Source organism: Oryctolagus cuniculus, chromosome 19, assembly GCF_051225735.1.
Source record: "Oryctolagus cuniculus isolate XC-2025 breed Fujian yellow rabbit chromosome 19, ASM5122573v1, whole genome shotgun sequence".
In the NCBI taxonomy this organism is placed as follows: domain Eukaryota; kingdom Metazoa; phylum Chordata; class Mammalia; order Lagomorpha; family Leporidae; genus Oryctolagus; species Oryctolagus cuniculus.
In genome coordinates, this window is record NC_142885.1 from 33940484 (window position 1) to 33966356 (window position 25873).

General features: G+C 52.5%; 2 protein-coding genes across 13 annotated transcripts; one reads left to right on the forward strand and one right to left on the reverse strand.

The window, feature by feature from the left end:
* Positions 1-853: 853 nt before the first annotated feature.
* On the forward strand, positions 854-16601 carry SUMF2 (sulfatase modifying factor 2). 4 transcript variants are annotated; one of them, XR_016226126.1, is made up of 9 exons: positions 854-1000; positions 4076-4232; positions 9716-9830; positions 10193-10237; positions 10569-10622; positions 12567-12622; positions 14619-14703; positions 14843-14987; positions 16213-16601. XR_016226126.1 is itself a non-coding variant. In XM_051836343.3 (9 exons), exons 1-9 carry the CDS (start codon positions 940-942, stop codon positions 16295-16297), a joined length of 900 nt encoding a protein of 299 aa, XP_051692303.1. In that variant the 5' UTR covers positions 855-939; the 3' UTR covers positions 16298-16601. The 4 variants fall into 4 exon arrangements, 3 of the variants coding, with proteins under 3 accessions (XP_051692303.1, XP_008247880.3, XP_008247881.2); XM_051836343.3 differs by having other exon boundaries at positions 855-1000; positions 10569-10719; XM_008249659.5 differs by having other exon boundaries at positions 889-1000; positions 4064-4232; positions 10569-10719.
* Positions 16602-16610: 9 nt separating this feature from the next.
* On the reverse strand, positions 16611-25378 carry PHKG1 (phosphorylase kinase catalytic subunit gamma 1). 9 transcript variants are annotated; one of them, XM_008249640.4, is made up of 10 exons: positions 25195-25378; positions 22704-22866; positions 21392-21570; positions 21003-21057; positions 19177-19242; positions 18885-19048; positions 18388-18478; positions 18126-18279; positions 17836-17961; positions 16611-17515 (listed from the first exon to the last, which is right to left on the reverse strand). In XM_008249640.4, the coding sequence occupies exons 2-10, from the start codon at positions 22784-22786 to the stop codon at positions 17270-17272; spliced, it is 1164 nt and encodes a 387-aa protein (XP_008247862.1). In that variant the 5' UTR covers positions 22787-22866; positions 25195-25378; the 3' UTR covers positions 16611-17269.
* Positions 25379-25873: the final 495 nt, after the last annotated feature.

Sequence of the window (25873 nt, forward strand, 5' to 3'; positions counted from 1 at the left end):
CCTATTCAAATTACAATGTTCTGAAATTATGATTACAGTATTTTTTAAATTGCACTGAATATATACACATGAAGCAAATCCTTTTACCCAGTGAACAGGATGTTTTGCTTTAGCTGTAGTAGCAAACTTGTTAGTAAGCATATGTTATTTACTTTATTAAAATTCCTTGGAAAACAAATTTTAATGGTTTAATAATTTGTTCTTATGGATATATTTAAAAATTATCCAACAGTTTCCTGTTGTTACACATTTAAGTTTTAAATGTTTATGCAATTACAATTTAAAATTGTGAAAGCATCCATTTCTTTGTTATGAGTAAAATTATTGGATCAGTTGGACTTTCACACTTGAAACAGATGTGCTGGAACACTGTCCCAGAAAATGCAGACGAGCAAGCGCTAGAAGCAAGGGAATTGAGAGGTACAATTATAAAGAGAAACAAAATTAGAGGCCAGTGTAATAAGGGGTGGGGGCTACTACACACAGGTGGTTGTTTTCAATCAACATTGCTTGTGTAAAACGGTCGGTCCTGAGCGCTCTAGCGCCGGCTCGTCTCACACCCGGATGACTGTTTCCTCCTCCATGTTCCTTTGAAGTTGTTTTATACTCTGTAGTCCTGGAAGGTGAAGTTGTGTTACTACGCTGAGTGCAATAAATGTTGTTGAAACCCTTCTGCGGTGTTGGCTGTGATACGGCCTACAGTCTGAATGTAAGATTTAATGCCTGCGAGGATGGCAAGGGCCTCTCAACCAAACCTTGAGGAGGCTGGTGAAGCAACACCTACCTCACCCTGTAATGCGCGTCCCCGGCTGACGATTGCTGCGCGGGGCGGGGGCGGGAGCATGAGCATGGGTTGGGCTTTGCGCACGCGCGCGCGGCGGCGGTGGCGCGCGCGCATGCGCAGCAGCTCCACGCTGCGTCTCCTGCCCCGCGCTCGGCATGGGTCTTTGGCCGCCGCTGCTGCCCGTGGTGCTCCTGTCGGGCTCTTGGCTCGAGCTAGGTCAGTGTGCTGCCTGCCCGCCTGGCGCGGGCAGCACTTGCCCCGGGGGCTCGGGAAAGGGCTGGGGCGCTCGCGGGGAGCGGGACCGTAGCTCTTGTATTTTCCTGGAGGTAGTGGCGGCGGCGGGAGGAGGCCGCCAGCGTGAGGAAGCTTCACAGCTTCTGCTCACTGGTTTTTACTTTGCCGTCCGATATTGGAATCCTCTGAACATGAAGTTGAGAGAACATAGGGAGCCCCCACGTATGCGTCCTGCACCTAAGTCAGTTGGCAGTTGGTGGCCAAACTTTCTCAGTTTCCTGCCCTCCCTCTCCTGGAACTACTTTGAGTCCCAGGCATGACACAGTTTTGTTCATACAGATTCTGCTTGAATAGCCAAAGACCAGAAGTCGCGAAAAAAAAAAAAAAATTTATCCTGCTAGTCCCCAACCGAAAAATAGTGTTCTTTAATATCTTGTGCACTCTGTTCAAATTCATCTTTCTCAAAATTGTTTTCAAGTTATAACTTGCTTGTTGCATCAGGGTGAAAGTAAAGTTCATACATCGCACTTAGATGTTTATTTTTTAATGAGTAATTGTGGGTTTTTTTTCAGGATTTAATTTTTTTTTTTTTTTTTTTTTCATTTATTTGAGAGACTTACAGCGGGTGAGGGGAGACAGAGATCCTCCATCGAGCTGGTTCACTCCCCAGATGGCCACAAAGGTGGGGACTGGGCCAGGCAGAAGTCAGGAGCTGCCTCCTGTTCTCCCATGTGGGCCGCAGGGGTGCAGGCACTTGGGTCCTCTTCCACTACTTTTCCCAGGCCATCAACAGGGAGCTGGACCAGAATTGGAACAACCAGGACTGGAACTACTGGTACCCCTGTGGCATGCTGGCCTTGCAGGCGGCAGCTTTACCTGCTAGGCCACAACACCGGCCCCTTTTTCTTCTGCTTGTTCTTGAAGTCTGTTGAAGAAAGTGGGAGTAGATGAAGTCAGTGTGTCAGGATGAAAAAAGGAGCTAAGAGATAGATTCTTGAGGGACATCTAAAGAGGTGGGCTCTGTGTTTGGGGAACTTGGAGTGCTTGGACAGCCTTCCCTGGAGACACCATGAAAGCTAGAGACGTGGGCTTATTTGAAACAGGACTGAACTGGAAGTAAAGAGATCTGGATGTTGTCTTGTCTCCTGCTAACGAACTATTTTTTTAAGGGTTGATTTATTTGAGAGGCAGAGTTACAGAGAGAGAAAGGGAGAGAGAGAGGTCTTCTATCTGCTGGTTCACTCCCCAAATGGCCACAATGGCAGGAGCTGGGCCAGTTGGAAGCCAGGATGCAGGAGCTGCTAGGTCTTCCATGTGGTTGCAGGGGCCCAAGCACTTGGGTCATCTTCCACTGCTATCCCAAGCCATCATATGGGATGCTGACCTCTGTCTCGTAATCTACTACTCCCCAGCACCACCCTGAACTAGCTATTTAAGTTAGCTCTTGGGCCGGTGCCACGGCTCAACAGGCTAATCCTCCGCCTTGTGGCGCCGGCACACCGGGTTCTAGTCCAGGTCAGGGCGCTGGATTCTGTCCCGGTTGCCCCTCTTCCAGGCCAGCTCTCTGTTATGGCCTGAGAGTGCAGTGGAGGATGGCCCAAGTGCTTGGGCCCTGCACCCCATGGGAGACCAGGAGAAGCACCTGGCTCCTGCCTCCGGATCAGCATGGTGCGCCAGCCGCGGCGGCCATTGGAGGGTGAACCAACGGCAAAGGAAGACCTTTGTCCCTGTCTCTCTCTTTCTCACTGTCCTCTCTGCCTGTCAAAAAAAAAAAAAAAAAAAAAAAAGTTAGCTCTTTGGGGGATCTTGGTTACCTTCTGTGAAATGAGGTTGAATAAAGATGCTTCTTATTATATGATTTTCTGAGGAATTCAAATGGCAAAATTATAAAGGAGCTCATTCAATTATTTGATGATAAGCAAGGTGCACTTGAGTCAGGAATACACTGGCAACATGTGATGTAGTTTGGTTTTTCTGGAGCACACAGTGTATTGATAAGAAAAAATCATTAAGAATTGATAAATGGGGCAGGTGTTGTGGTGCAGCAGGTTAAACAGCTGACATCCCATATTAGAGTGCTTGGGATCAAATCCTGCGTCTTCTCCAATCCAGCATCTTGCTAACACACATCCTGGAAGACAGCAGATGATGGCTCAAGTACTTGGATCCTTGCTACCTACATGGAAGACCCAGATGGAGTTCCTGGCATTCCAAGAGTGAACCAGCAGATGGAAGAGATCTTTATCTCTGTCTTTCTTGCTTTGCTTTTCAAAAAAAAAAAAAAAGCATTGATAAGTATTCAACAAGTGGACAGGAAGAGGCAGAGAAGCAGCATAAGCAGAAGTGTGGGCAGCAGAAAACACCAGATGTACCTCAGGGTATAGTTTCTGGATTTACCTAGTTTGGAAAAAGGGTTGTGTAAAGGCATAAAGAGGTACAGGAAAATCTCCCATGTGTTTAGTATTGCGCACATGTTATTTATTTAAAGATTGGTTTATTTGAGGGCAGAGTTACAGAGAGGCACAGGCAGAGAGAGAGAGAGACAGAGAGAGAGGTCTTCCATCCATTGGTTCACTCCCCAGATGGCCGCAATGACCAGAGTTGCACCGATCAGGAGCCAGGAGCTTCCTCCAGGTTTCCCATGTGGGTACAGGGACCCAAGGACTTGGGCCATCCTCCACTGCTTTCTTAGGCCATTAGCAGGGAACTGGATCAGAAGTGGAGCAGCTGGGACTCGAACCAAAGCCCATATGGGATGCCGGCACTGCAGGCGGCGGCTTTACCTGCTATGCCACAGCGCTGGCCCCTGTACATGTTATTTTAATTCATACAGCTGCCATCTGTAAGGTAGATGTTATCCCATTGGATGGATGAACAAATACCAGATTAGGTTATTTGCCTGAGTTCTCAGCAAATTCAGTAGCAGAACAAGAATTTAAAGCCAAATTTTTGAGCCTCCATATTTTATTTTTTGTACCATTATGAACATTACATATTATCAGAATATTAATGCTTAGTTATATATGTGCATATATTATTCATCAGTCTCCTTTGCAGGGGATGCACAGGCAACTAGCATGGTCCAGCTGCCGGGTGGAAGATTCCTGATGGGAACAAATGCTCCAGATGGCAGAGATGGCGAAGGGCCTGTCCGGGAGGTGACAGTAAAACCCTTTGCCATCGACATATTTCCTGTCACCAACAAAGATTTCAGGTACATCAGGACTTTTCCCAGGAGGGGTAGAAGCTCTTTCGAATTCTCATTCCTAATAACCAGAAGGAAGCTATCTGGTTTACCATCACATACCTTCTTTGCAGTGTTATCTGCATTTTTCTGATGAAGAATCTGAAATCCAAAGAATTCTGACTGATCTTCTCAGTGGTAGAACTGGAGCTGAACTCAAAACTCTTGATTGTTGAGCCAGTGCAGTTTTCCCTGACACTGGGCAGAGCACTGAGAAAGATGTGCAGAAGTAAAACACTGATAAGAAACCTCTAGGGAGTTGGGCGTACAGCACAGTGGGTTACACTGCTGCTTGAGATGCCAGCATCCCATGTCAGAGTGATGGCTCAAGTCCCGGATACCCTGCTTTTTTTTTTTTTATTTATTTATTTTTTGACAGGCAGAGTGGACAGTGAGAGAGAGAGACAGAGAGAAAGGTCTTCCTTTGCCGTTGGTTCACCCTCCAATGGCCGCCGCGGCCGGCGCGCTGCGGCCGGCGCACCGCGCTGATCCGATGGCAGGAGCCAGGAGCCAGGTGCTTTTCCTGGTCTCCCATGGGGTGCAGGGCCCAAGCACCTGGGCCATCCTCCACTGCACTCCCTGGCCACAGCAGAGGGCTGGCCTGGAAGAGGGGCAACCGGGACAGAATCTGGCACCCCGACCGGGACTAGAACCCGGTGTGCCGGCGCCGCTAGGTGGAGGATTAGCCTATTGAGCCGCGGCGCCGGCCCCGGATACCCTGCTTCTGATCTGGCTGGCTGGCTGGCTGGCTTGCTTGCCTTTTTTTTTTTTTTTTTTTTTACAGGCAGAGTTAGTGAGAGAGAGAGACAGAGAGAAAGGTCTTCCTTTTTCCATTGGTTCACCCCCCCAAATGGCCGCCACGGCCAGTGCTGCGCTGATCTGAAGCCAGGAGCCAGGTGCTTCCTCCTGATCTCCCGTGTGGGTGCACGGCCCAAGCACCTGGGCCATCCTCCACTGCCTTCCCAGGCCACAGCAGAGAGCTGGACTGGAAGAAGAGCAACCAGGACAGAATCCGGCACCCCAACTGGGACTAGAACCCGGGGTGCCAGCGCCGCAGGCAGATTAGCCAAGTGAGCCGCAGTGCTGGCTGATCCAGCTTTCTGTTCATATGTCTTGGGAGGCAGCAGATAATGCTCAAGCACTTGAGCGTGGGTGACCCAGATGCAGTACCTGGCTCCTGGCTTTGGGTTGCCCTAGCTCTAGCTGTTGTGGGCATTTGGGGAGTGAACCAGTGGATGAAATCTCTCTTTCTTTCTGTTACTCTGCCATGCAAATACATAACTTTCTCTTTAAAAAAAAAAAAAAATCTTTTTAGCAAAAGAAACCCAGGTAGGAAATGACTGGGGTCGTACTCATTGAAAATCACTTAAGTTGCATTCATTTTTTGTTTTTAAAGATTTATTTATTTGAAAGTCAGAGTTACACATAGAGGAGAGGCAGAGAGAGAGAGAGAGAGAGAGAGAGAGAGGCCTTCTACCCAGTGGTTCACTCCCCAATTGGCTCCCCAAGTGGCTGGAACTGGCCCGATCAGAAACCAGGAGTCAGGAGCTTCTTCTGGGTCTCTCACATGGGTGCAGGGCCCAAGGACTTGGGCCATCCTCTACTGCTTTCCCAAGCCATAGCAGAGAACTGGACTGGAAGTGGAAGGGCCGGGACTCAAATCATCCCCCTTATGGGATGCTGGTACTGGAGGCAAGGGCTTTACCCGCTATGCCAGAGCGCCGGCCCTTTAAGTTGCATTTAAGTCATATTTGCTAAGGGAAACGGCATTGCTTAGGAGTCCACCTTTGTGATTCCAGCTCAGTCTGAGAAGCTGTGTTGAGCCAGTTTAGTTTCCCCAAGGACCTATGTTTGGGTTAGCTAAAGTGAAGATTATCAGAAGAAATCTGATGCTTACCTTCAAAGGTGCAAGGGGTGGAGTGGAGAATTTGTGTCTTAGATACTTAAGGGTATTTCAAAAAGTTCATAGAGAGGCCAGCGTTGTGGCATAGCAAGTTAAACTGCCCACTGTATTGCCAGGAACCCATATGGGCACTGGTTTGAATCCCAACTGCTCCACTTCCAATCCAGGTCCCTACTAATACACCTGGGAAAGAGTGGAGGATGGCTCAAGCGCTTGGGTTCCTGCACCCACGTGGGAGGCCCAGAAGAAACTCCTGTCTCCTGCATTCTGCCTGGCCTAACCCTGGCCATTGCAGCCATTTGGAAAGTGAACCAGCAGATGGAAGATCTCTCTCTGTCTCTCTTTTTCTCCCTTTTTCTCTGTAATTCTGACTTTCAAATAAGTAAGTAAATCTTTAAGAAGTTCATGGAAAATGGAATTAAAAGAGAAGTTTATTTTGGTCCCCAAATTTAAAATCCACATGTAGTTTTTTCATAGTATGCATTTTCCATTAACCCTTTAAAAGCCCCTTGCATGCATGGATTTCAAATTATTTTTGCATCAAAGTGAACTTACCTTTTAATTCCATTTTCCATAAGCTTTTTGAAGTACACTTGTTGGGAGAGAATGAGGGAAGAGGGAGGGGGGAAGGGAAAAGCAGATGTGGGAAACAACTTAAAGGCTTTGTTTGAAGATTTATTTATTTATTTATTTATTTGAAAGGCAGAGTTACAGAGAGGCAGAGAGAGAGAGAGAGATTGAGATTGATTTACTCCCCAAATGGCCACAACAGTGGAGCTGTGCCAATCTGAAACCAGGAGCCAGGAACTTATTGTGGTCTCCTATGCAGGTACAGGGGCCCAAGCGTCTGGGCCATCTTCTGCTTTCCCAGGCCACAGCAGAGAGCTGGATCAGAAGTGGAGCATCTGGGACTCGAACTAGTGCCTTTATGGGATGCCAGCACTGCAGATGGTGGCTTTACCAGCTACGCCACAGCGCAGGCCCCCTGAGTCTTTATGACTCCATTGGTTTTTAGTTTTGGTTTTGGTTTTTTTGTTGTTGTTTTAAAGATTTATGTGTGTATGTATTTGAAAGGCAGAGTGACAGAGGGAAGGAGAGACAGCTGTTCCATCCGCTGGTTCACTCCCCAGATGCCCACAACAGCCAGGGCTGGTCCAGGCCAAATCCCAGGAACCTGGAACTCCGTGCAGGTGTTCCATGTGAGTGGCAGGGACCCAGTCACTTGGGCCATCTTCCACTGCTTTCCCAGGCACGTTAGCAGGGAATTGGATTGGAAGTGGAGCCAGGACCCAAACTGGTGCTCATATGGTATGTTTGTGATAGTTGGCAGCTTAACCTCCTGCGCCACAATGTCAGTCCCTTAAGAGCCATATTTTTTTTTTCTTTTAAAGATTTATTTATTTATTTGAAAGAGTTACAGAGAGAGGGAGAGACCAAGAGAAAAATCTTCCATCCTCTGGTTCATTCCCCAAATGGCTGCAATGACCAGGGGCCTGGGTCAGGTCAAAGCTAGGAGCCAGGAGCTTCATCTGGTCTCCCATGGGTGGCAGGGGTCCAAGTACTTAGGTGATCTTCTGTTGCTTTCCTGGGCCTATTAGCAGGGAGATGGATCAGAAGTGGAGCAGCTGGGACTTGAACTGGTACCCATTGCAGGCAGTGGCTTAATCAGTTGTACTACAATGCTGGGCCCCAAATTATTTTTAAGATTTATTTTATTTGAAAGAGTAACAGAGTGAGAGACAGATCTTCCATCTGCAAGTTCATTCCCCAAATGGCTAGGACTCATCCAAGCCAAACCCAAAAGCCCAGAATTCCATCCAGGTCTCCCACGTGGGTTGCAGAGGCCGAACTCGTTGGGCTATCTTCAGCTGCCTTCCCATATACATTAGCAGGGTGCTGGATGGGAAGAAGAGTAGACGGTACTCAAGCCATCACTCAGATATAGGATGTCAGCATCTCCACTGCACTGCACTGCCAGCCCCTGATTTTAATTTTTTTAAAAAAAGATTTATTTATCTGAAATAAAGAGTTACAAGGAGAGAGAGAGTGAGTCTCTGGTTCACTTCCCAAGATGGTCACAATGGCCACAGCTAAGTCAGGCCAAAGCCAGGAGCCAAGAGCTCCTATTAGGTCTCCCATGTGGGTGGCAGGGGCCCAAGCACTTGGGCTGTCCTCTGCTGCCTTCCAAGGTGCATTAGCAGGAGTAGGATAGGAAGTAAAGATGCTGGGATTCAAACGAGCTCATATAGGATGCTGGCATCGCAAGTGGTGGCTAGACCCACTGTGCCATGTCAGCCCAGGATTCTAATTTTTTAATTTATTTATATGTACTAATTTTTCTATAGTAAAGTCTGCATTGTTTATACATGCATGCTTTTTTAAAGTAATTTTAACAGGAAAGTTACTAAAATTGGATGAGAAATCACTTCTGATCAAGCTTGCACTGTATCATGACAACCAAAAACAGCTAGGTAGAAGCACAGTATGCCTTTTATATCCCAAAGTGTGACCTACTGTATTAAACAATATGACATCACCTCCAACAGGTCCCTAAATTTTGCTTAGAACCCCATGATCTGTCTCTGCCTCTGGCAAATGGTTTTTAATGCTCGGACGCTCTGGGGCTGGTAGTTACTGCTACAGAATCTCCTGGTCACCTCCTCCATTTTCAAAGCCCCTTTGGTCAGTGAACAGTGACTTCTCATATCAGAGGCCTGAAACACATAGCCCAGGAAAAAATCATCGTTCCTACCCCAGCAGTCTGCCTGCTGAAACTGACTAAACCAAACCCAACCGTATTAAAATCCTTTCTACCATCTCAGCGTGTCATTGTGTTTGGCTCACTGTCTTCCATCCGTTAGATGGAGATTAACAGTGCTGCCTGCCTTCCCATGATCACAGGGAGAGATTAGGTCTGTGATGAAGACCTTGCAGAAAACAGTCTCATTCCTCACCCTTACACGCCTGATTTTTTCCCTTTTTTTATAATCTCCAAAAACTGGAGATAACTCACTTGATGTTCAGCTGGTGAGTGCATAAGCATAGTGTATCCATACAGTGAAATACTCAACGAGAAAGCAGAGACCGCTGATAACTGACAGCGTGAATGAGGCTCCGATGCATTTTACTGAGCGAAAGAAGCCCAACCCAACGGACTGTGTACTGTGTATGAGTCCCTTTAGGTGACTTTCTGGGAAGGGCAAGACTATAAGGACAAAAAAAAAAAAAAGGTTGCAGGGGCACAGGGAAGTTTTTTGGGGCGATGATCTCTGTAGTGATTATCCATATAGGAATTATCCATGCACTTTGTCAGAACTCACAGAGCTAGATATACATCCAAAAGGGGGCTTTCCCTATATGAGACCTCTGTTCTTATTTGAAAGAAAAGCTGCCCCTGCTGAGGGTGGAGGTGAATTCCTTGCAGGTCGTAACAGCTCCGAGGTATGTGCCTTACGGGACAAGGGTGTATGAAGGTTCCTGCAGCAGGGAAGGGTGAGAGGATGAGGCATGGATTCCTTGCAGCTGAACCAGGTGAACTGTCTCATTTCAGGGAGTTTATCAGGGAGAAGAAGTACCGGACAGAGGCCGAGGCATTTGGGTGGAGCTTTGTCTTTGAGGACTTTGTCTCCAAGGAGCTCAGAAACAAAGTGACAAAGCAGATGCAGGTGAGAGAGCCTGGTCCACTCAGCTGAGGGGGAGGGAGGGAGCCCTGGACAGAGAATCCTGTGAGATAAGGGGTCAGCTGGGCCACAGGACAGAACCTGACCCGAGAGCTGGAGCAGAGAGGCAGCAGGAGAAATCCACCCTGGAAGAGACAGACACGCTGTCCCAGGAGGTGAGCCCTGAGCCAATTCTGCTGTAGTCAGATAAAGACCAGCAAAATGAAGTGCTCAGGGTGCCTCTGAACTTCACAAGCCTCGCTCTAGTCAGGGGAGAGATTGCATCCAAGCTTCCCCTGGCCCGCCTGCCTCTCTATTCTGCCTCCTGGATCACAGAATCTCCCAGACTCGCTCCTTTTCTCTTGCAGTCTCTCCTCTGGTGGCTTCCTGTGGAAAAGGCATATTGGAGGCAGGTAAGGGTTGGCTCCTCTCCTGATAGGCTCTGGGACCCCTGCTTCCTTAGATCCCTGTGCACCCAGGAATGCTGAGTTTAATGGGATCATGAGAACTTCTGGGGAATCGCTAAGCAGTTTCTTTTCCCTTGGCCCTGTCCCGTCGTCTCTCCCTGTAGTCTCCTGTGTGGTCTTTTTTTCCTGGCTCTGGCGGGCCCCCACTCACCGAGCCATCTCGTGCAACTTCCTTGCTCCATCTAGTGGTAGAAGCTGAGCTCTGGCACCCTAGGCTAGCCGTCCTCACACTTCCGGGAGCGCCCAGAAGCCCGTCTCACTTCATCCTGGCTGTCAGCCTGCAGGTCCCGGCTCTGGCATCAGCGAGAGACTGGAGCTCCCAGTGCTACACGTGAGCTGGAATGACGCTCGTGCCTACTGTGCTTGGCGAGGGAAACGGCTGCCCACTGAGGAAGAGTGGGAGTTTGCTGCCCGAGGGGGCTTGAAGGGTATACAGTTGCCAAGGCGATTGCTGTTTCTTCTCCCCATCCTGCCCTGCATGGGGGACTTTAAAGCGGGAGGGGGTCCATGTTCCCAAAGCAGTGCTATTTAAACTCGCTGTGGTGAAGGGCCAGTGGTTATGTTTTTATTTCTGATCTATCTCAGAACAGTACATCTGTAAAATACCATAAATGTTAATAACTGGGAAACCAGAATGCAAACAGACATAAACATTTTCTGTTGTTGGAGATTCTATAAGTATTAGTTACATTTCTTTTTTAAGACTTATTTACTTATTTGAAGGGCAGAGTTAGAGAAAGAGAGAGAGAGAGAGAGAAATATCTTGTATCTGCTGGTTCATTCTCCAGATGGCCACAACAGTTAGGGCTGGGCCAGGCCAAGGCAGGAGCCTAGAATTCCATCTAGTCTCCCACCAGGGAGGCAAGGGCCCAAGTACTCGGGCCATCTTCCACTGCTTTCCCATGTGTATGACAGTGAGCTGGACTGGAAGTGGAGCATCTAGGACTCAAACTGGGACTCATATGCAATGCTGCCATTGTAGGCGACAGCTTAACCTGCTGTACCCCAATGCCAGCCCCTCTGAGTTACATTTCAATCAGTATAAGTAGCACAACATTACACAGGGAGAAAGAATTACTAGAATTACATACCTTTTCCATGGGGGAGCTGGGATTGATAAAATGAATCACTTTTCACTCAAAGTTTGTCATTTTGTAGTCTTGAATACATAAAACGTCATGTGAGTGGAAAGCAATTGCCCACATTAAACCCCTGTATGCTCTCCTTGAATGAACACCTGGTATATCAATGGTCAAAGTTTTTAATATGACTAGTGAGGTTGTTTCCTGCCTGTTTGATTACACAGTGTAGGTCCAATGAACAACTTTCTTTCTTAGAAAAAGTGATTAAAAAAAAAGATTATTTATTTGAAAGGCAGAGTTACAGAGAGGAACTCTCTTCTATCCACTGGTGGACTTCCCAGAAGGCTGCAATGGCTGGAGCTGTGCTGATCTGAAGCCAGGAGCCAGGAGCTTTTTCTGGATCTCCCACACAGATGCAGGGGCCCAAGAACTTAGGCCATCTTCTACTGCTTTCCCAGGCCATAGCAGAGAGCTGGATAGGAAGTGGAGCAGCCAGGACTCAAGCCGGCGCCCATATGGGATGCCTGCACTGCAGGTGGTGGCTTTACCTGCTACACCACAAAGCCAGCCCCAAAGTTGATTTATTTTAATCTACCTGAAAGGCAAAATGATGGAGGAGAAGGAGAAGAAGGGGAGAGAGAGAGAAAGAGCTATCTTGCATTCACTCCCCAAATGCCTGCAATAGCAAGAACTGGGCCAGTTGAAGCCAGGATCCAGGAATTCCATCTGGGTTTCCCACATGGGTGGCACCCAAGCACCTGGGCCATCATCCACTGCTTTCCAGGATGCATTAGCAGGAAGCTGAATCAGAAGTGGATCTGCCAGAACTCCAGCAGGCACTCTGATATGGGACGTGGGTATCCCAAGTGGCAGCTTAACTTCCTACACCTCAGCACCTGGCCCTGACAAGTTTCTTAATGCTTAACGCTCAGTTTCTGAGCTTTTCCTGACATTAGCTGGTAGCAAATAGTTCACAAAGTGCCACTGCTCTGAGAACCACGCTTAGAATTGCACTGTCCTGGGGCAGGTCAGGCGGCCAGGGGCCCTAGTGCCGTACAGTGAGTGCAGGCGATGGGCAGGGGAGATAAAAGTAACCTCCCTCTGCTTTTCTCCCTACCTCCTAACTTTTGATTCCCTCGCTCCGCCCACCCCTTCACCTCTCCCTCTTCCCCCGCCCCTTGCCCTCCTGGCAGGTCAGGTTTACCCCTGGGGGAACCGATTCCAGCCGAATCGCACCAATCTGTGGCAGGTAAGAGATACCCGGCACTGGCTGAGTGACTGGGGTGGGGGATGCTAATTTGCACAGGACCAGATGGAAGTTGAGCTGTACTGGGGACGGGGAGTCTTTGAGTTGGAGGTTGTGGCCATGGCCCCAGGAAGTTCTCCACCCCCGAATTAAATGGGAATGCAAGCAAGAGAGGAAGCCTGAGAAGATGGCCAGGGTTTGGTAGAGAGGTGGAGTCCAGCATGAATCCAAGCTCAGGCAGCATGGTGGTGGCGCTGCCACTGTCCAGCAGAGCAAAGACGCTTGTCAGGGTCAGGGGTAGGGCTTGGGTCATTTAGGGTCACAGTGCATTTGGCATTTGCCCAGCCAGAGTAGAAAACAGCCTAAAGCTGAGGACAGCAGCCTGGGTCACAGCAAATGGTTTGGGAGTCATCAGCATGTACCTTGGCAAGAATGATATCCCCAGAGTGACCATCCACAGCGGGCAGCTCAGCACCAGTGTTTGAGGGGGAGCAGCAAAAGGGGCCTGAGGATCAGGCTGACCTTTCAGATGACCTTGGCTTAGAGCCAGAGCTTTGCGGAAAGATCTGACTAACTGATCTGAGCAGTGTTACTGCCTGCTTGAGCCTTAGTTGCCAACTTTTTAATTTTTTTAAGCTTATTTATTTGAAAGGCAGAGAGCGAGAGAGAAAGAGATCTTCCATCTGCTAGTTCACTTCCCAAATAACCACAACAGCCAGGTTTGGGTCAGGCTGAACCTAAAGAGCCTGGAACTCCATCTGTGTCCTCCGACATGGGTGACAGGGGCCTGAGCACTCAGACCGTCCTCCGCTGCTCCCCCTCCCCCCATTAGCAGGGAGTTGGATCAGAAGAGGAGTAGCCAGGACTTGAATGAGCACTCTGATGTGGAATGGGATGGAAACTGACTTAGCCCACTGTGCACAACGTAGGCCTCAGTTGCCAGTTTTTTAAGTGGAGACAATACCTGTCCCATACTATTATGAAGATTAACTTAAAAGAGGCAAATACAGCGACCCTAGCACATAGTAGTATTGAATAAATTATAATCCCCATTCCATTCATCTTTTTTTTTTTTTTTTTTTTTTGACAGGCAGAGTGGACAGTGAGAGAGAGAGACAGAGAGAAAGGTCTTCCTTTTGCCTTTTGCCGTTGGTTCACCCTCCAATGGCCGCCGCGGCCGGCGCGCTGCGGCCGGCACAGCGCGCTGATCCGATGGCAGGAGCCAGGAGCCAGGTGCTTTTCCTGGTCTCCCATGCGGGTGCAGGGCCCAAGCACCTGGGCCATCCTCCACTGCACTCCCTGGCCACAGCAGAGGGCTGGCCTGGAAGAGGGGCAACCGGGACAGAATCCGGTGTCCCGACCGGGACTAGAACCCGGTGTGCCGGCGCCGCTAGGCGGAGGATTAGCCTAGTGAGCCGCGGCGCCGGCCCCATTCATCTTTTTGTGAGAGCAACTGCCTTAGGGTAGTGGCAGCTGAGCCCTGATTTTAAACGAACAAGGTGAACAAACTGTGTCAACAAATACAGGTTGGTTTTCCAGGAATTCCAGTGGGAGAGAGCAGGAGACAGGGAAGGTGGAGTCAGGGTAGATCAAAGGGAGATGAGGCTGGTGGCAATAGAGGGCACAGGACAGACGTCAGTGGTTCCCGAAAAGGCAGCAGTGACCCATGCTCAGGCAGAGGGTTCAGGACATGCAAGAAAGGAAGAGTGGCCTCTCTTCCCAGAGGGACCCTGGCATGCAGAGTTGGAGACCAAGGGGAGGAAATAGCATAGAGCAGAAAAAGCAGGAGTGGGCTGGGCCTGCCACAGACCACCCAGGCACGTGCTCTTCCTGGGCCAGGCTGGAGGTCATGATGGGGCACGGAGGGAGCTGGTGTAGGAGCTCAGGATAGAAGCCTGGCTCACTGCCCCCACGTCTTCCCCTGCACCAGCTTATACAGAACGGTGAGCCGGGCCATGGGACACACAGGCGAATCCTTCAGCCTTAACTTCTCCCACAGGGACAGTTCCCCAAGGGCGACACAGCTGAGGACGGCTTCCACGGAGTCTCCCCCGTGAATGCTTTCCCCCCGCAGAATAACTATGGTAAGGTCTCCCGTGCTCACAGATGTTAGTAAGATTGTTCTGCCCGGCGCCAGCATTTGCTCTTCCAGAGTCTGTGACGGACAGGAGAGGTAGGTCTGGTGCCTCCAGGCCTGGGACTGACCCGCTGGCCATGCTGCAGGGCTGTATGACCTCATGGGCAACGTGTGGGAGTGGACAGCATCTACATACCCGGCCGCTGACCAGGACATGCGCGTGCTCCGGGGGGCATCGTGGATCGACACGGCCGATGGTTCCGCCAATCACCGGGCCCGGGTTACCACCAGGTGAGGGGCTTGGTCCAAGGATCTGGGGGCTGAGCATCTAGATCCTGGGCTCCTGGGGCACACAGGCAGCACCAGAGTGGGGGCTGGTGCTGCTTTCATACCCCTGCCTCTACTGAGAGTTGTGGGTACAGAAAAGACATCGAGCAGTGCTCATCATGAAAAGCTAAAGGGTTCGGGATGGCTGGGACCTTATCCTGCCAGCTCTTGGCACTACGGGAGACTGTATGCTCAGGCTCTTCATTATGTGAGTTTCTCCTCTTATCCTCACTACCAGGAGGGAAGTGCAGTGGCCGCATCAGTAAGTCATTGCCCGGTGGTCATGGAATTATTCAAAGTGGTGGGCACCCAATATATCATCCTTCACAATCATTTGGTTTTATAATCAAGGACCAAAAGGCTCAGTGACATCTTGGGGCCTGCTCATTCCCCACAGATGGCTAGCGGTAGCAGCTCCATGGTCCAGTTCTGAGTGACCCTCTGGGACTCTTCCTACCTCATCCATCTGCAGATTTCTGTGGTTGATCTCTGTCTTCCACCCAAAAAGACCTAGGGGGTCCACTGTTCCTGGGGCTTGAGGACCTCAGGATTGCACAGGTGTCTCTGACTCATGGAAACCGCTGGATTTTCCTTTCCTCCCCTCTGGGAACCAAGTAGTAAGAAAGTACCAACCTGCCTGGGCACCAGGGAGCTGGGTTAGTTGCTCATCCTGTTCTGCCCTGAAGCAGTGGCTGGCCTTGGGCAAGACGAGCCAGTCTCTCTGATTCTGGATCTGTAAAGTGGTAAACAGGTTCTGCCTCCCACAGCAGATGGGAAAGGATAAATGAGGGACGATCTGAGAAAGCTTCTGGAAAAATGTAAGGTTCTGACTAGTACCACGATGTTCCTGTTTCTTGCCAAAGGGTTTTTTTTTTTTTTCCAGCTGAGTTATAGAAATTATTAGTCACCATCTTTCCTGCCCTCCAGTGCAATCTCTCAGGACGATCTCACTTCCCTCACTGTGTCCCGAAGCCCCTTCTTGACTCCTGTCCCCTAGGCATGGCACAAGCCCAGGACCTGTCCTCACCAGGCTTTCTTCCCAGACCAACACACACACACACACACACACACACACACACACACACACACAAATAGCAGGCTCTGGTGGTTGGGCGGGGAAGCTGGGTAAGGCCTGAGGCCTCGTTCTCAGCACATGTCCACTCTCTCTCCCCTTCTCGGATGGATCCAGGATGGGCAACACTCCCGATTCAGCCTCGGACAACCTGAGCTTCCGCTGTGCTTCCGGTGCTGGCCGACCCCCTGGGGAGCTGTGAACAGCGATGCAGTGACTGCAGTGGCCAGGAAGAGGGCCCCAGGGTACCTGTGTCCTTGGGTCTGAACACCGCGGCAGGCCAGGCTCTGTGACTTCAGCGGGGGAGTGAGCCCAGTCCTCCCTCCACCCCCGCCCTCTGTGGCAGACACCTCTCCCCAGGGCCAAAGGGGATCTCAGCCTCGGAGGAGGGCTGCCTGCCACAGTCCAACCCAGCGACCCTGACTCTGGCTGGGAGCTGGGTGCTGTTTGTAGAGGCTACGAATTAATGAGGCGGTGGCCCAATATGCAAAGAGTTGGAACAGAAAGCGGTGGAAGACGGTTTGTTAAAAATGTTTAAATCTGCTCCCTCCCCCTTCCGGTCTGATTTAGGGATCTGACAAGTGTTTTCTCAAGGCAGGGTGTCCCCATTTCTTTGTTTTCCCAGAAAACCGCTGTAGGAGGAAGATGCAATTTCATTGGCCTCCTCTGTGGCGTTTCATGCCCCTGAGAAGAACCGTGATTTTTCTCCACGTGTAAAATGCACCACGGTGGCTCTTGACAGGACAGCGTCAGTCTTCACGGGGGACCTGGGAGACCCAAAGGACCAGGAGAAGCAGTGCACCGTGGGAGTCACAAAGTAAATAACGCTCCAGAGGAAGTATCAGAAGCTTCCTCTTCTATTGCTAATATACCTAAGGGCTTCCCTGGGCCTCTCGGACCAAGTCCCCGGATGCCAGTGCACATCGTGTGACTGCGCATCTCTAAACATGTCCCGTGTTTTAGCCTCGCCCTGGGAATCAGGGAAGACAGCAGCAGGGGTGTTAGAGATTTTGCGCCTCCCACGAAGCAAGGGCTCTGCCCCCGGACCGCATCTGGTCCTCCCTCCTCAGGAATGGCGCCTGGCCCGGGGTCGGGGTCCGTCCATCGCTGGCTTCAGCACCCGGGGAGGGGGCTCCTGGCGGGGGCCTCATGCCTCCCCCGCGTGCCTGCCCCCTCAGTAGTCATCCTCAGCCAGCGAGAAGAGCACAGCCTTGGGGGTGTTCTCAAAGAGGGCAGCCCGGTTCTGCTGCTGCCCCTTCTTCACCCAGTGGCCGTAGATTCGGAAAGCGTAGGCGTCGATGAGGCGGCGCAGAGGTCGGAGGGCGTAGGGGTCCCGGATGACGATCTCCCTGGTGACGGGCTTCACCCGGCGGTACTGGTAGTAGATGCGCACCGAAGCCAGCACGGTTAGGCAGATCACCTGCAGAGGGCCGAGACGAGACACCCCCTGTAGACCCTGGGCTTGGAGTGGGGGGTGCTTCTGCTGTGTCCTCCGGAGTGTCCCCCGCCCAATTCCCAGGCCACCGGTGCCCATTAGGCCGATGGAGTCGGTCAGGTGACATCCGCCTTCTATGACGGCAGAAATGGCTCTGGAACTGTCAGGGGAGGAGTGGGGCTGGCGTTCAGGAAGCTCAGGGGCGTACAGACCTCTGTTGGGGGCTGGGAGGGGCGGTGGAGCGGGGAGGAAGGGGAGTTGAGCCAAGGGCTGCTCTGCGCCCTGGGCCCGGGCAGCTTCAGTACCTTGAACTTCCCCCGGGGGCTGAAGTGGCGCACTTCCTCCACCACGTACTGCTGGAAGAAGGGGTGTGCCAGGGCCTCTTCAGCCGTGTAGCGCTTCTGGGGCTGGACCACCAAGAAGCGAGAAACCTGGGGGCGAAAAGGAGGGGGGCTGAGGACATCAAGGCAGCGGTGTCTGTCCCCTCGCGTTTCAGAGTTCGCGGGGATGGGGGCAGGTCTCTCCGGTAGCTCCCTCCCACCTCGGACTTTGCACCCTCGTGTGAACCCAGAAGCCAGCAGGCCTGGCCCCTCACCAAGTCCTTGACCGTGTCGGAGTAATCATCCCATTCCGGTGAGCCAAACTGGTAGTTGCCACTCATGATCATCCTCAGCATCAGCATCTGCTTCCGGTGCCAGAAGGGCGGGGAGCCGGCCAGCAGGGTGTACATGATGACCCCTGTGCTCCACCTAGGATGTGCAAGGGCCACTTACCACACCCAGCCTGGGTGGGGGGAGTACAGGAGGGGCCCCTCTGTAGCTCCTGCTGTTCCCTCCCCGCCTCCTCCACACACTCACATGTCCACCTCCTTCCCATAGCCTGGGTGGTTGTCATTCATGGAGCACTCGATGATCTCAGGAGCCAAGTAACTGGGGGTCCCACAGACCTCTGCAGGAATAGGTACCATCAGGACGGGCCAGCCAGGGAGACACAAGAGGAGATGGAACAGAAATGGTTGCTTGGGCTGGGACCCGGCTGACATTGGCCAAAGTCAGAGCCAAGGGCACGGGCAGGGAATGGCTCATGGGGCACCCAGCACAGGGCCCTTTGGGTTCCTGGTTACTTGGAGCCATGCTTGCATGGAACTCAGGCCATGGGAACCTGGCTCAGCTGAGAATCCCGGGAAGAAAAATAGCCCGAAGATAACTCTGCCTGGAATTGTGGGATTCTTATTCTGGGGTTGGGCCAGGGGAGGGGTGGGGAATGCTAGGGGAGAAACCCAGGCCATTTCTGTTCCTGGGGGAATTAATGAGAGCCTGAGCCCCTGGCCTGGGCCAAGGCCCTGTTGCTGGACCTCGCAGCTTCTCTCCGGGGTCCAGCTGGCAGGAAAAGCCGAAGTCTGTGAGCTTGATGTTCATGTCATCATCCAAGAGGATGTTCTCGGGCTTCAGGTCCCGATGCACAATGTTGAGTTTGTGCAAAGCGCAGATCACCTCCAGCAGGGCCCTCATGATTTTTCTAGGGTAGAAAAGATGTGAGTGAGGGAGGACTCTGGACAGGCTGGAGCTGGAGCCAAGGAGAGAGGAAGGCTTCCAAAGCCAGCGGCCCACCCTCCCACCCCAGGCCTCGGGGAGATGGACCCTCACCGGGTTTCCTTCTCACTCAAGGTGACCTTCTCAGTGAGGTAGTCAAAGAGCTCCCCTTTCTTCATCCTGTGGGAACAGCTGAGTTGGTCCCAAGCCAATGCCGTCCTCCCCCAGGGGCCCTGACAGCAGTTCCCCACCCCAATACTTCCAGAGACAAGTGGGCGACTCCCCATGAAGGACCAAGGTCTGGGGAAGCGAGATTGAAGCTGTCTGGGAGGGACTGGCAGAAGACTAAGGAGGCTGGAGAGGTGGAATGCTCCCCAGTGAGTAGGGGGAGTCCCCCCAACCTGTGTAGCTGACATCATGGATGGGGGTCTGGGCCTAAATCAGGGTGGGGAATGAAAGAGGGGAGCCTGAGCCACTGGCCCAGGGCCCCAGAACCAAATTAGAAAGACACAGTGTCCTGGCTCTCCCCTGGGATGAATGGAAGGGCTCCGCCCTGCAGGTGTAGGAGGGACAAGTTTGCTTGTTAGAGGAAGAGGAATTGCAGGTTCCTCTTACTTCTTGGAAAGATCTAAAAAGAGGTCTCTCCTAGAACAATCTAGTCACACCCTGGTAGCATTAAAAAAAAAAGAGCTTCCCCAAGCAGCTTCAAAGGTTAAGGACATTTGAGCTGCCTGCAAGGGCTGTGTAGGACAGTGCCACTGAGCAGAGTCGGGACAGCTGCAGCTGCTGGAGTCTGGAGGGGTCACTGAAAGGGCTCCCTGGGATAAACAGGCAAAGGTTCCTCCTGTCTTCTCCCCTACACCATCTCCCCCAACCCAGCCCTCCAGGGAAAACAGTGGGATTCCTCGGGCAAAAGTGGAGGGAATATGAATAGGTCTCTCAAGTAAATCCAGTCCCTAAATTAGCTTAGGTATGGAGAAATCAAGACACCTCCACTACAGGGATTCGTGTCACAAGCAGAGACTAACCCTTCCCTGGGAGCCTTTTCCAACGAGACTGGTGGTGATGATGGGTCTTGAACACCCAGTTCACAGAACGCCTCGTTCTGTGCACACTTGACAATGGAGCTCATCTCCCCACCCCTGTTGGTGCGGAAGCAAGGGAACAATGGTGGTGGTGATGGTGGTGAGAATCTCTGGGATACACTCCACTTGCAGCCTCTACGGCCTGCCTCTCTCCTCCATCCCATCCTCCCTTTCCACTCTTGCTTCCATAGCTTCATCCAGGCCACCCCTGAGCTCTAAGGAAGCTCCTATCTCTAGCTTTTTGTTCTGGCTATTTTGTTTGCCCAAATTGACAACACTTGTACATATGGGTGAGCTACCAGATAACATTTCAATCCATGTATACAGTTGTGTAAGCAGCATTTCCCCTTCTTAGACATAATTTAATGCAGGAGCCTTGGAGCTCGCCTCTACTGGCTCATAAATGTATACTGGGATGCTGCGAACTGCAGTCAGTCTGCCGTCTAACACCGGGGACTTGCTCCTCCGCCTCGTGCACCTGTGTACTTGTACATAGCTACAAGCCAGGGACCATGTTTGTCTCTCTCACTGCTGTGTCCTGGGTGCTGAGATGATAACCAAGTGACCTGCCACCATCATTGTCAATAATTCACATGGCTAATCGTGCCAGTCACCATGCTACCATTTCCATAACAACCACTGAGAAAACAGATCCTTGAAGTTGTCCAGGCCATGATTGGTGGTCTGGGGTTTCAAAGCCTGGCAGCCTGACCCCAGGGGCTGATCCTGCCTGTAGCATCTGAGATCCTGTTTGGCATCCACGGGGCAGGGGGCGCTGCACTGGGTGGGAGGACCACAGTAGGTGGTTCCCAGATCGTCCCCAGGATGTGACTGGCTCCGGGGCTGGGTACTTACAGGTCAAACACCAAGAAGAAGAAAGTGTTGGTCTCATAAGTGTCCTTCAGCTGTACTGAAAGGGAAATGGCTGGCTCGTCTCAAGTAGCAGGGACAAGGGGATTAAGGTTTCCTTGAGCTGATTTCATTCTCTGAGGGCATGGGGGGAGGGGGGCGGTCAGGATGGTGCCCACATGAAGTCAGCCTGGGGTGTGACAGGCCCGGAGCCTTCAAACTCCCATTCCCGCATCTGTCCCCAACCCCAGCCCTGAGCTGATGGAGCCTCAGGGGACAGGTGACACTCTCTGGATGGTTCTAGCTGGCCATGCAGCGGGGCCGCACTCCCTGACTGGGGGTATCAGGTGGAATCCCAGCCGAGCACCCTGCCGTGGCCCGGGGCCGACACTCACTGATGTTGGGGTGCCCCGAGACCTTGCGTAGGATGTCCACCTCCTTCAGCGTGGCTTCTCGCAGCTCCTGCACCTCCTCAGCGCTGAAGCTGCCTCCACCAGTGACATCAATGATCTTCACGGCATACTCCTTGCACGTGGGCTTGTGGATGCAGCGCCTGACCACACTGCTAACTCCTCTGGGGGTGCAAAGGACAGATGGCCTAAGGGACCCACCCCAAGCCCCAGCAGGGATTGACACCTCCTCCTGTGAACCTTGGGGAATGGTGGGATGGAGATGTAAGGGCCCTGAGGAGTGATTTGCCCAGAGCTGAGGAGGACAAGGCTGGTCTCAGGCCTGGAGACTCCTGGTTCATTGCTTTTTCTCAGCACATAGAAAGAAGAGGTATGCTCAGGGCCACAGCCTTCCCTCTGATCTCTCACCCCAACCCTGGCCTAAAGCTAGGTTTGGAAATGCTTGTCAATGGCACTTGGTTTTTTTTAAAAAAAAAAAAAAAAACACAAATATTTACTTATTTATTTTACTTGAAAGGCAGAGAGAGGGCTGGCGCCGTGGCTCACTTGGCTAATCCTCCGCCTGCGGCGCGGGCACCCCAGGTTCTAGTCCTGGTTGAGGCACCAGGTACTAGTCCCGGTTGCTCCTCTTCCAGTCCAGCTCTTTGCTGTGGCCCGGGAGTGCAGTGGAGGATGGCCCAAGTGCTTGGGTCCCTGCACCCGCATGGGAGACCAGGAGGAAGTACCCCGTTCCTGGCTTCGGATCAGGGCAGTGCTGGCCGTGGCGGCCATTAGGGGAGTGAACCAAGGGAAGGAAGACCTTTCTGTCTCTTTCTCACTGTCTATAACTCTACCTGACAAAAAAAAAAAGGCAGAGAGAGAGCGTGCTTCCACCTGCTTGTTGATTCCACAATAGGCCAGGTCAAAGCCAGGAGCCCAGAACTCTGTTCTGGTCTCCCTCCTGGGTAGCAGGGACCCAAATATTCATATCATCACCTGCTGCTTCCCAGGGACATGAGCAGGAAGCTGGATCGGAAGCGGAGTAGGCGGGACTTAAACTGGCACCCCAGCAGCAGCTTAACCTGCAGCACCACAACGCCTACCCAAGCACCTGGAGCTTCTTGTAGGGAGATGTCTCTCACCTCTGACCCCTCCTGCCTGCCCTGGCATCAGGGGCAGGGGGCACAACTCCGTACTGAGTGCTTCAACAAATGCACAGACTCTTGGGGCATAGACCTGAGGCTAGCACAGATGGCTGCCACCTGTGGAGCCTGCATGAGCCCAGGACAGCATCTCCCAGGGAAAGCCTGGCCCTTACCTGCCCAGGATCTCCTTGGGCTCATAATTCTCGTAGAAGCCATGTGTGGAGTGAGAGCCAGGCAGTGCCGCGTCGCGGGTCATGCTCAGCTCCTCGGGGGCTCTGAGAGGGAAGCAGAAAGAAGCTCTCCACTGTCCAGACACGGAGACGTGCACCTTGAGAGCTGGAAGTAGCGAATGTTCCCTTCAGCCAGCCTTGGCTTCCCAGCCCTTCCCCGGAAATGCCAGTTTTTCCTCCTCCCAGATTCTCCTCACCCTCACTGCCTGGAGTTTTGGAAAAAGCCAGGCTTGCTTCTTTGTCCCATCAGCTGCATTCTCTTGGGACAACTACCCCCCCCCCCCAGTGGCCCACATAGCTCGCAACAGTCCCAGGAGCAGGCAGCGGATAACCAACCAGTCCCAGGCAGGAGATAGGCCCCGGGGTTGGCTCTGATGTGGCCAGCACACCCCTTGCTTTGAGGGGGAAAAAAAAAAAAAAAAAAAACACTAAGAAAAATGCAGAGGGGAAACTGGAATGCCATTGTCTTTCCTGGCTGGAGAGACAGAGACTAGTCCTGCTGGCTGCCCCTGGGGGAAAGGCAAGAAGCATCTTATTTTCTTTCTTTCTTTTCTTTTTTTTTTTTTTTTTTTTTTTGACAGGCAGAGTGGACAGTGAGAGAGAGAGACAGAGAGAAAGGTCTTCCTTTGCCGTTGGTTCACCCTCCAATGGCCGCCGCGGCTGGCGCGCTGCGGCCGGCGCACCGCGCTGATCCGATGGCAGGAGCCAGGAGCCAGGTGCTTTTCCTGGTCTCCCATGGGGTGCAGGGCCCAAGCACCTGGGCCATCCTCCACTGCACTCCCTGGCCACAGCAGAGGGCTGGCCTGGAAGAGGGGCAACCGGGACAGAATCTGGCGCCCCGACCGGGACTAGAACCCGGTGTGCCGGCGCCGCTAGGTGGAGGATTAGCCTAGTGAGCCTTGGCGCCGGCCTGGAAGCATCTTATTTTCAATATGCCACTCTGATGTCCTCTCCCCTCCTCCCTCAGCACTACTCCACCCCTGACCCACCCACCACCACCCCACCACCCCGCCCTGGGAACAGCCCTCCTACCTCAGTTCCTTCCTCACTCGTTCTGTCCATAACCAGGTCTTTCGCAAGCCCTCACTTGCACACCGCTCTGAGTGTGTTCCCAGCACCGCTCTGAGGGAGGTGGAGCTGGGTGGGTGAGCCCTGGTCTGTGGCTCCAGGGCATGTGGGTCATCTCCTCCAGCAGAAGATGGCCTCCCCTGGACGTCCTAGCCCTCTCTGCCCTCTGTACACACATGGAGCAGGTGCTTCTCCTTAGATGTGAGCCAGTAGTAGCCAGGCAGGTATCCTGTTGGTCCGGGGTCCTCTCCCATTGTTCCAAGGTCCTACAGGTAGGATGCCCTCATTCTACCTAACGGTGGCCAGATGGCCAGTGAGATACAGAGCCAGGAAGCTCAGGTCTGGACACAGAGGAGCTGAGTTGGCCCGTCTGCATCAGGATCAGAAAGGCTCCTACTGAGGAACTGAACCCCTCCCTCCCCCAGATGCAGCATTGAGAAAGGCAGAAATTCATCCACCAGCAGAAATAGGAACATATGGAAAGCAGGCACAGGCTGCCACTCCGCGGGGCCGAAGCTGCCCCTCGCCCCACTCACACCACCCTTCTTGGCATCTCTCATGGGGCCAGTTTGCTGACCAGCCAAGCAGCAGCCCTGGCTGCCTCGGGACTCAGGCCGGCTGTTCCAGGAAGCCTGGTGTCACCACTACTGGGTGCCTGGTTACCGGAGGAAGGCTGAGAATAACAACAGTGTCCTCTGTCAGCAGCCGGCGCCTGGGCTGCACAGAGGCCTCTCCTGCTCCGTCAGCAACCCTGGTGGAGCCCTCCGTTTTCCTGGCAAGTGTTTCCAAGTTCCCAAGATGGGCATCAGCGTGCCTCACCTCCCAAAACAGCAGCCTGGGGCTCCTCCCTTTCCCCAGCCCTCCATGGCTAGAGGGTCCACCTGGACCCGTGCCAGGATGCCATTCTGGGCCCCCGGGACGCCATTCCCTGTACAATTGGGTTGGCCAAGTCGTAGCGGCATTCACCTTCCCTCTGGGTGCGGAAGCGGGTGTGTTTATCTTGCCACATCTTCTTCATCTGGGGCCAGTGTTGTGCTTCTGTCTGCTGCCCCATCTGTCTTTCCCAGAACCTCTCTGGAGAACCTGAGGACTCCAGTCCTGGTCCTTCTGTAACATAGCACCGCGTCCCCAAGCCCAAGTCCAAAACACAGCTGCAGGGACTCATTTGCTGTCGAATACTCTCCCCTAGGGAGGGGGTGGGGGTTCAAGGGTCAATGCTGCCACACTCCCAGGGTCACCTGCCTTTTAGTAAGGACAGAGAAAATCATCTGATGGATCTGGCGGTCTCTGTCTTCTATCCCCCACACCCCCTCCATCTCCCTGCCACCAAACCTGGCTTTTGTCCGTCCCAGGCCTGGTAACTCACCGTTAGGTCCTTGCAGGTCCCGGAATGAGCTTGACGAGAATCCCAAAGGTCCCAGAGCCCCTTAGGGAGAAGGGACAGGAGAGAGCTGAAGCCGTGTCCCCAGCAGACACTTGTGGCCAGAGTCAGATATCTTGTTGGTCTTCTTTTGGTTTCTGCTCCTTGATGACGGAAGACTGACGTGCCAAAAATAAATCACAACTGCGAACCCGGGACGCAGGCCAAAGCTCAGTGGGGACACGGCCTGGGACTGAGTCTCAGCACGGGGTGACCTCTGGCGGAGGGTGAGGAAAGCTCGGGTGGCCTGGGACCAGGCAGGCAGCTTGAGGTGACCGCTCTCCCCCCAGGAGCTCACCTGCCTCCAGGTCCATGGACACAAAGCCAGGCTTGTAGGGAATGCAGTCGCTTCTAGTGATTTCCACGGATGCTGGATGCAGGGCCCTGGAGAACACCTTGGCATGGGACTCCTGCAGCTTTGGCTGTCCCAGAGACCCTGACGTCAGGACCCACACAGGGACAAGTGTGTGGTCGCCCTACCTAATGCACACCTTTAAGGCCAAGGGTGTTTCCCCTTTAGGAATCCGCTTCTGATCTACCCTCTGTCATTTCATCTAAGGAACTTTGCTTAACCCATCTTGTTTTCAAGATGCAGTTTCTACTGCAAGGAGTTCATGTGCCAGGA

Bases quoted from the DNA above. Each gene is read 5' to 3' on its own strand.
- SUMF2 (XM_008249659.5), top strand. From the start codon at position 940: ATGGGTCTTTGGCCGCCGCTGCTGCCCGTGGTGCTCCTGTCGGGCTCT. The intron at 9,831-10,192 runs GTGAGAGAGCCT...TTTCTCTTGCAG, and splicing joins AAGTGACAAAGCAGATGCAG to TCTCTCCTCTGGTGGCTTCC. The intron at 12,623-14,618 runs GTAAGAGATACC...CTTCTCCCACAG, and splicing joins ATCGCACCAATCTGTGGCAG to GGACAGTTCCCCAAGGGCGA.
- PHKG1 (XM_008249640.4), bottom strand. From the start codon at position 22,786: ATGACCCGCGACGCGGCACTGCCTGGCTCTCACTCCACACATGGCTTC. The intron at 18,479-18,884 runs GTCCAGCAACAG...CTATTCCTGCAG, and splicing joins CCCCGGAGAGAAGCTGCGAG to AGGTCTGTGGGACCCCCAGT. The intron at 17,962-18,125 runs GTGAGGGGCCAG...TTTCGCCCCCAG, and splicing joins CCGACACGGTCAAGGACTTG to GTTTCTCGCTTCTTGGTGGT.